Genomic DNA, 9,739 nt, shown 5'->3' with positions numbered 1-9,739 from the left:
CACCGACTCGGCAGCTGGACCTGCCTACTTCACCATGCCGCCAGATAGGTCGCACCCTCATCTCAAATCACTTTATTTAGGCCTCAGTTGTCTGAATTTTTATTCTGGCCAATCGATTCCCAATGGGAAGCAGCACCCCTCGAGGCGGCGGAGCTCCTAGGCTGCCGGTTGGCTGGTGTCTAACGTAAGGGTGCGGGGCCGCAAGTTCGCCGCGGAAGCAGCGCTTAGATGGCTATCTTTTAGAGTTGCGTGGGTTGAAGGTACTGCCGCCGCCAGATCTGGATGACGGGGAGTCTTTGTGGATTGGCCCAGGGGCAGCGCAACCACGGCAGTGCGGTGGGGCGGGGAGCGGGGTTTTGGCCGAGGCCACAGACGGCGGAGGCAGACTGCTCTGCCGTTGGTCGCTGGCTCTTCGGGGAAGATTCCGAACAGTGTCAGCCGGGAGGCACAAGACGGCCAGCCATCCGGCGTAGATCGGACAGTACCAAAATAAAATAAAATCGTGTGACCCCAATTTAGTCTTTAGTCAACAGATGTGTGACCACTCTCGTACCTTGCTGTTGATCTCTTAGTGTATTTCTTCAGATCAAAGAGATATGTCGTTCTTAACAATATGCGTTATCTGCATCTTCAGACACACTGTCTTCCGACTCACCGCAGCTGCTCCAACAAGGGAAGCATACACCAGAAGGGAGCTATAGTCCCCACTCAACAGTTCCCTGCATCGAATGCGCGTGCCCGACATGGACAGCCACAACAACTGCAGGGCCATCGACAAGTCAGCACATGATGCTCACTCCTATGGATGGCAGCCAGATAGGTTGTACCCTCATCTTACTTGTGTGCAACATTTATGGCTTTGTTATTCATCTAAGCATGGAAAATAGATCATCACATTTCACTGTATATTCATGCTGATCTCTTACGGGTCTTGTTCAGGAGTTAACGTTGTTCCATAGTTCAGCTAAGATACTTGTTCTTTAGGTAACGTTGTTCCATAGTTATCATCCATCAGCCAATGCTATCCCACAGGCTGGTGATTATAGTATTATACCACTTCTAGTATTACCTATGTTGTTCTTTAATACTTTTGTGTGCCATCTAGTTAATCTTGAGTACAAACGATACATATTCTGTAGCTTTCATCTGTGTTCTCCCTTTAGTTTATGAGACCTGTTGCTGCTAGTTAACCCCAGTCCTACTATTTATGTCGTCTCCTACAGGCACTCATTACATAAATCTAACTACTAGTTGTCTTCCATGCATGTCAGATATAATTGCACACACTGATATATCCACAAGAACCTCACGGAGCAATGTAAAGGCCAATAAACTTGATGTCAATGATACCCAATATGATGGAACATGTAAAGGCAGTTCTTCAGAAGACTTGCAGAAAGATGATGAATCCTCTTCACCCCACAAGGTCCTTGCTCTAACTTGGCCTGTGATATGGGTACAACATGCATATAATGTCCTAGAGTGTATCTACTCTATTGCAATGCCATGTGCTTAGCATGCTGATCATGCATGTAAATATTGCAGGGGTGGAGGCGATGACCTTGTGGCTGTTGTGCGGGCGGCGGGCGTGGTCGATGGCCGATGCGAGCTCCATGGCCGCAGGGGGTGGGGATGAGGGGCGGGCGACAAAGGTGGAGGTGGTGGTGGCAGCGAGGATTTGGCAGAATGAAGGTACAAGCAAGTGTCTATTGTTGTTTCATATTAACATCACCATTGCACACATTACCATTGATTCTTGTATTGTTTGTTTTGTAGAAATGAGCACTACAGGAGGTGGACCTTCAAGTTCTCATGCAGATGAGTTATCTTCAGATTCGGTTTGTATTCATTCATGTCATTTCTATCTAACTTACTATCTTGTCTTGTTTACCATATATCATTTATGCACTCCTTTACTACCTTGTCTTGTTTGTTGATATCAAACTTGCTTTCGTGCTTCATGCCATTCCTATTTTTCTTATTTTCAACTTGTGCTTTCATCCAGGAAAATGATGAAGTTTAGATAGCTTGATGGAACAAGGAAGAGATGGATTCAAAGGAGTCATCAGCTTGTGGCTTTGAACTTGCTATTTGATATCTTTATTATGTAATGGCTGTTATGTAATCGACTTGTTGAACTATGTGTGGACTTATTGAACTATGTTGTAGACTTATCGAACCATGTTGCAGACTTGTCAAACTATGTTGCTTGTGTCTTTGGACTTGAGAAATATGCTGCTGTTATGTAATAATGTAATGAATGGATTACATGTACCCCCTCCTTCCATCTATATAGGGTCTAATGCATTTTTCAAGACTAACTTTGACCAAATATTAGAGCAATAATATATGACATGTAACTTACACAAAGCACACCGTTAAATTCGTGTGTGAAAGGAGCTTTCAATGATATAATTTTCACATTGTGCATGTCATGTACTATTAATCTTGTCAATAGTTAAAGACGGTCTTAAAAATGCATTAGACCCTATATAAATGAAAGGAGGGAGTATATGTATATGCTGCTGTTTTGTGAAATATGTATATGGAAAAGAATTCTATGAGACCAGGTCTCACGCGAGACCCATCGTGATGAATGACACGTGACATTTACAAATCACAAAGCATCCCCCACCCCTCACTTAAAATCAGGGGGGAGAGAGATTAGATGCTTTGTGATTTGTGAATGTCACGTGTCATCCATCAAGATGGGTCTCACCTGCTAACCGTGAGATCTGGTCTCATATAATTTTTTTCTATGTATATGCTGCTGTTTTGTGAAATATGATGCTGTTACTTAAAGATCACATGTATATACCATGCTACTGTTTATAATGCTGTTGTTTGCTGAAATATGCTGTTTTTGTAACTTTTGTACATAAGGATCAGGAGTTTCCGGACTTCGGGCTTTTCAGCCGGGCCAGGCTTGGGCTTGTAAACGTGAATTTTTGTCAGGCTTTTTTCAAGCTCGGGCTTTACATTTTAGCATCGGGCTTTCTGGAGCCCGGCACGAAACCGGCCCGGCCCGAGAAATGCCCGGGTTTACACTATCGTACTGCACAAGCCGGGCCCTCCGTGCTTTCGATTCGGGACCGTGCCGACTTGCTGCGGCCACCCGTCGCGCTCCTGGTGGTGGGCGTCTCCCGTGCCGACGCGCGCCCACCACGCATTCCGTCGACGTGTCCGCCGCGTAAACCCATCCTCAGGCCTTATATTCCAGGGATCTCGACGGAGAAAACCCATCAAGCAAGCAGCGCGGCATTAAACTAATCTGACAGCGATCCCGATCCGTCACCACAACTCACACGACAGAGTCGTCGTTCGATCCGTCATCACAGCCATGGCGCAGCTGATGGACAAGGCCAAGGGGTTCGTGGCGGAGAAGATATCGGGGGTGCAGAAACCGGAGGCGGACCTGTCGGACCTGTCGGTGCAGCACGTCGGCCGCGACGGCGCCACCCTGTCCGGCCGCCTCGACGTGCGCAACCCCTACTCGCACACCATCCCCATCTGCGAGATCAGCTACTCCCTCAAAAGCGCCGGCCGCGACGTGGCCTCCGGGACCATGCCGGACCCGGGGTCGCTGGTGGCCAGCGACACCACCAGCCTCGACATACCGGTGAAGGTGCCGTACGACTTCCTGATGAGCCTGGTGAAGGACGCCGGCAAGGACTGGGACCTCGACTACGAGATGCGCGTCGGCCTCACCGTCGACCTCCCCATCGTCGGCAACTTCACGCTGCCGCTCACCAAGGCCGGCGAGCTCAAGCTCCCCACGCTCTCCGACCTCTTTTAAACTTACCGCCGCACCCAGCTAGTAAGTTCGACTGTGCCGTACTAGGCGCCGCGCTCTCCATCGGCCGTACGGGTGATGGGTAGTACTGGGCTGGGCGAGCGGGACGATCGATCGCTACCTAGCTCTGTTTTTACTTCGGATCGCGGTGTGGGTGTGCTGTGTGCACGGCGTAATAATGATGCAATGCGTGTTGTATTTCTAGACTTTTACGTGAATAAAATAAGCAGATGGGTTTACTCCAGAACCTGTTCGAGCAGTGCGCTACATCCAAAACGCCACAGGAGAGACGTGAAATGCTTAGACACAGGGCATGAGCTAGTATTCCGGTCGACGATCCGCAGCTTGCCCTTACGATCGTACCGGAGGCGGAAGGTGGTGATATGGAGCACGCAGCCGCCAGCGACACCAAACGCATCCTGAAACTCGACTCCATCGCCTGCCACGCAATCGACCAGGCAAAACCTGGCATTGCCCATGTACGTGAGAGTAGCTCCCTCCCCTTTCGCCAGTTGATGGCACGGGATCCACATCCTCTGCTCGTCGGCCATCTTCCAGTCCGGCCGCTCCGTGGTGGCGCCGCCGCTGCGGGAGGCGACCTGGCAGGAGCAGATGTAGCCGTCCTCGTGCAGCCCGACCCACGCGTCCAGCTCGGCGTCGAAGTAGCCTCGGCCTCTGAAAGGCAGCATCCACTCCCCCTGCCGCCTCCATTTGCTGCTCCTGGTGTCGACGGAGTACGTGCCGCAGACCGCCCTGCTCCACGAGGACACGAATATGGTGCGCCTGTCCGGGTGCAGCACGTAGGAGAAGATCATCTCGTCCTTGGTGAAGGGCGTCGGCATGCTTTTTCAGGACCAGTCGGTGGGCAGCAGGTCGTCGTCTCCGGTCATCGGCGGCCTCGTCATCGCCTCGAAGGACACAGGCCGCTCCATGAGATGGAAGGCGAACGCGAACAGCGCGTCGCCGGCGCCGGAGGTCAGGAAGGTGTTGGAGCCGCCGAGCGGTGCGTCTGGAACGGGAGGGCCGATGGACAGTCCGGCGGTGTCCGTGTCGTAGAAGAGGGTCCCGGCGTGTATGTTGCTCGTGGCGATGATGTTGCTGCCCAGGGCTGCGAACCTCATGGCACGGCCGCGCTCAAGTGACAGTAGCCGGAGGACAGGGGGGCCGCTGAGGTCGGGACTGTCGGCGTCGATCTTGCAGATGATGAAGCCTTTGTGCCAATCGTCTAGAACCAGATAGAGGCTCTTCTTCTGCTTTGTGCCACTGCGGCCGGGCTGATCCTCGCTCTGCCTTCTTCGCTTAGACATCCCTCTCCTGACTGACTGAACCATGAATTACCAGAAGAACAGGTTGATATATAATCTTAACAATTCAGATGCCAAGAAGCAGTGGAGCGGGGGCTTTAACGAGAGTGTTGGCCGAGTCCTGACGCCGTGTCCCGCTGATCTTTCTACTGATCTCAGGGTGTACTGTTTATAGAGGTGCAGCCGTGTCCCACTGATCTTTCTACTGATCTCAGGGTGTACTGTTTATAGAGGTGCAGGGCAATACCTGTATACTTCCTTTATTCTATAATATAAAAACGTTTTTTATATAAATGTAGTGTCGAAAATGCTTTTATATTATAAGACAAAGGGACTACCAGCTAGCTAGGACTAGCAACATAACCGATTTGAGACGGAACTACTGATCCGACTTGGTGATGGATTCCTGCACAAGCCGGACCTGAGACGTGCTTTTTTTCATGAGGGAAACAAACACGAGACCTTCCCTTCTTTTCTTAAGTGGTTGTTTGGATACTGGAAATTAGATGTGAGATTTTAGAAAACGAGTTTTTGAGGATTTTTAGAAGAAACCAGTTTTGGTTGGTTAGTTACTCTGTCAAGGTAAGTATACCCAGTACTTTGTTTGGATGGGAAAATTAGAAAAAACATGATTTTGAGTTCTTCGCAAACAATTCATGAAGGTGCGATGCTTCGGCTTGCTCTTGGCACCTACACGCACAGCGGCGGACAACCACACCGTAAACTGCTCTCTGGCGAGGGTGCACGGCCATGGCCGAGGCCGCCAGGGCGTGGTCGCGCTGCTCGCCTGATCGTGTTCGTCTTCGTCGCCGGTGTCATGCATGTTAGCTGAGGTTCCCATCAAAGAAGCACGTACATGCAGCTCACATACGGCAAGACACGAGTACACGACTTAAAGCCCCTTGATTGATTCACAAGCCGGGCAGGCATGTAGCATCTAGCTAGCTGCTGGATCGATTAGCCGGTAACAGCAAAGCACAACACACATGCTAGAGAGGCGCGACGACGACGATGTAGAAGCTGGAGTATATGGACGACGACGGTGGCTGTGAAGCGGCCAATGGACACTGTTGAGCGTATGTTGTCCACTGTATATGTATAGAACTTGGATCTGTATTTATACCGTTGTATCTTTCTTTTTCTTGTATATTTGTATATTTTGAGAGACAAATAGAGGTCGGTCCACTCTGTATCTATATATGTGCATCATGTGTTACATAGATAGATACGTGCGTGTATACTTCAAACTTCTATCTCTTCTTCTGTCTGCTTCTTCCTCCTAATGTAATCTTCCGTTTTCCTCTCGTGTACAACTCTGAGGAGGAATCCTAACGATCTCTCAAAACTTGTAAGCCACGACAATTGATCAATATATACAACAGCCCGAGACCAAAGGGTTCAACGCTTTCCCAATCTCTACATGGTCATTAGAGCCATATATCCTCACGCATCTAGCAACTCGAGAGAAAGCCCACCTAGCCCAAGAGGAAATCCGCCTAGCCGCCGCCGAGATTAGCCATGGCAAGAACCGCTGCATCCATCGATGCTTCCACCATCTCCACGCTCGTCACGTCCACTATAAAAAAAATACACTTCCGTGATGATACGTGTTTGTCACAGTAGGTCGCGTTTTCTGTCATGCATGTACATTCATGACAAATTTATGACAGAATCAAGATAGTTATACCTGTGCTGTCGTAGAAGTGTTCCATGACATTGCCAAAATTATCATCACGGAAGTGTCCACTTTCATGATGATAAATCGCGCGTCACAAAGTGCTTTCGTCAAGGGTGACCGACACGTGGCATCCACCGTAACGGAACGCCGTTAAGCTATCGGGTCTGATTTTGGATCCGATAACCCGTTAACAGCCACGACCAATGCCGATTTTCCACGTGTAAAATTCTCATTGGCTGACGGATCCACGCGTCAGCTCCACGTTGGCACAGGTGTCACTCATCCAACGGTCGAGATGGGCCTATGATATGTTGACACGTGGACCGGCCCAAAAGTGGCCCACAAAGTTTAAATGGGCCGGCCCAACCGAAGGCCCATAAGATTTAGCGGACCATAATGGGCCGGCCCAGCTAAAGGCCCAAAAATTTAGCGGACCATAATGGGCCGGCCCAGCTAAAGGCCCACACGATTTTGCAGACCATAATGGGCCGGCCCAGCTAAAGGCCCACAATATTTTGCGGACCACAATGGGCCGGCCCAGCTTAAGGCCCACAAGATTCTGCAGACCATAATGGGCCGGCCCATCTAAAGGCCCAACATTCTCTGTCAAATCGGCCCGTCAATGGCCTGTCCTAAACTTGTCATCAACGCGGCCCATGGTCACTTCCGGCCCGTTAACAGTCCGTTAAGTAATTAGGTCGAATTATGGCCCGGTGTATTTCCGGCCTGTTAAAGGTCCGACTTCATTTGGGCCCATTTATAGGCCATCAAAACTTTCGGCCCATAAATGACCGTGAAGGATTTGAGTCATATTCGGCCATGTCTGACATTCGGCCTGTTAGAGGCCCACTATAGCTTTGGGCCACTTTCGACCTGTTGTCATTTTCGGCCTGTTAACGCCGGACGTAAACCATGGGCCATATGTGGCCCAACGTCATATCAGGCCCATTAACGGCCCATAGAAAAATGATGATAATCTAGCCTGACCGAAGTTCTGGCCTATTAAAGGCCCGTGTATTAGGTCAGCGCATTTACTGCCCGTCCGAATTTCGGCCTGTCAAAGATCCACATCGTAAATGGGCCACCATTTCGGCCTGCTAAGTCCAGTGGGTTATTTGGCACAATCAGGTCCCAATCTCACTTTCGGTCTGTTAAAGGCCCATGTTTTTTATGGGCTCGAGATATTTACACCTGTAAACGGCCTATTTTTACTGAGGGCCCAAATTATGTTTAGGCCTGTTAAAGGCCCACTATGGGCACAGGCCTACCAGAAAAATATGAAAGCTTATGCTGATTTAGGCCCAGATATTTTAGTGGGCTACATGCCAATTTTGGCCCGTAATCGTTTTTAGCCCAATTGGAATGGGCCCGACGAATGTTAGCATGTTGGGCTCCTACGAAGCTTTTGGCCGAATACATTACTAAGATAAACCTACACTATACAAAAATAGCATCGTAACTACTGCAGCCTGAGGCAGCACCATAAATGTTGCATCACAACAAAATAAATTCCAACCATACAACAAAAGGCCTGTTGGCATAAAGTTTACAGTCCTTCCAGATAAAAGCACCATCAAATGTATAGAAGCATAGATCATTTGACCTGAGTGCTAATGTTTCAGGCTGTAGAATCTGATGGAGCAGCACGATCTCCACCTTTTTTCCGCCATTGCTCTTGAACAATGAAGCGAATGTCTGATAGTCCGGTTTCAAAACCATTCATATATTGACGACATTTCTCAACCACTATTCTTGTTTCCGAAACAACGTCCATTAGGGATTGGACTTGTGTCTGGAGCACATATATATCACTCTGTCTAGCAGGAAGATTTTGTTCAGTAGGCGATTTGGACGAGGTTACCTTGACAACCAACCCAGAATTACGCAGGAAGGTGCTTCTTGCACTGTTAGTGGAGAGATACTGACGCACTGCAGCAAGAGGTGACATTGTGCCTGTAGTAACCTCGTCACCTTCAGGTGGTTGTGACTGTTCAACCATTTGTTCCATAGCTTCCTGAAAGTTTGAACCTATAAATTAGTGTACTAGATAAGTTACTAATGAGACAAAAACAAATAAAGTAGGTTAAACGTTTATACATAGCTTATTTTGGTGAACTACTGTAATACATTAGCATGTATTGTAGTGCCAACTACATAATAAAATCACTTTCAGAACATAAGTCCATGTAGCATGCCTACTGTATTGTCTATTTCCTCACATTTGTTGACATCTAAGGATAAAGAGACATGGTTTAAAGTATGATGAACATAGTATGACATCATTCATATCATGGGAAAATAGATATAAAACAAACAGGCTATTTTATCATTGTGTGCGCACGTGAACATAAAAACTAGATTACACATCAAGACCAAAAGAATATCCTTCATTTCTTTTAAACCATGTAAGGTGAAATGATACGTTAAGACAACTGCGAATAAAAGTGAACAGGGTAACTGACATTGGCTGCAAACCAAGTAGTTAAATGAACACATCACAGTACCAATCAGTTCAAGGCACGAGGAGTAAAAGGACTTACAACAGCGGCTTGAACTGGTGTGCTCATGCCCTTCATCTTGCTGGTGTGGCAATCCTTGAAGATTTGCACTGGATTTGGTTCAGGTTCTTTTTGGTCCGCATGGGCTTTCCTCTGTATTTGGAACAAGTCAATATAGATACGATAATATGGCACAAAAAAAGAAGGAAGTAGCAGCTATTTACAAGAGCCCCGCAGTGTGCAATATAGCTACGAGATCCCGTTGTCTGTTGGAATTTCACTTTAGAACGGTTGGTTTTGTTCTTCAAACAGTTAGCCTAAAAGAAGATACACTTGTAAGGCACGTACATAAATACAAGTTCAATATGTGGTCTGATCAAATACATATAGCCTACCTGATACTTTGGATCAGACCAGTGTTTAACGAGGGTTGTCCAGTCTTCATCTATAATATATTCCACTGGAG

At 48.0% G+C, this 9,739-nt stretch overlaps 1 protein-coding gene and 1 pseudogene across 1 annotated transcript; one reads left to right on the top strand and one right to left on the bottom strand.

Annotated features, from left to right (window-relative positions):
• The first annotated feature begins 3,236 nt into the window (after positions 1-3,236).
• Positions 3,237-4,037, top strand: LOC123060763 (late embryogenesis abundant protein Lea14-A). Its single transcript, XM_044483598.1, has one exon. It carries the CDS (start codon positions 3,341-3,343, stop codon positions 3,794-3,796), a length of 456 nt encoding a protein of 151 aa, XP_044339533.1. The 5' UTR covers positions 3,237-3,340; the 3' UTR covers positions 3,797-4,037.
• Positions 4,038-4,057: 20 nt separating this feature from the next.
• On the bottom strand, positions 4,058-5,423 carry LOC123060762 (uncharacterized; annotated as a pseudogene).
• Between the last annotated feature and the right edge of the window lie 4,316 nt (positions 5,424-9,739).

Source organism: Triticum aestivum, chromosome 3A, assembly GCF_018294505.1.
Source record: "Triticum aestivum cultivar Chinese Spring chromosome 3A, IWGSC CS RefSeq v2.1, whole genome shotgun sequence".
Classification (NCBI taxonomy): domain Eukaryota; kingdom Viridiplantae; phylum Streptophyta; class Magnoliopsida; order Poales; family Poaceae; genus Triticum; species Triticum aestivum.
The sequence above is the reverse complement of the archived record's forward strand: the minus strand, read 5'-3'. Positions and strand labels throughout refer to the sequence as shown.

Excerpts from the sequence above, each read along its gene's own strand:
- LOC123060763 (XM_044483598.1), top strand. The coding sequence starts at position 3,341 with ATGGCGCAGCTGATGGACAAGGCCAAGGGGTTCGTGGCGGAGAAGATA.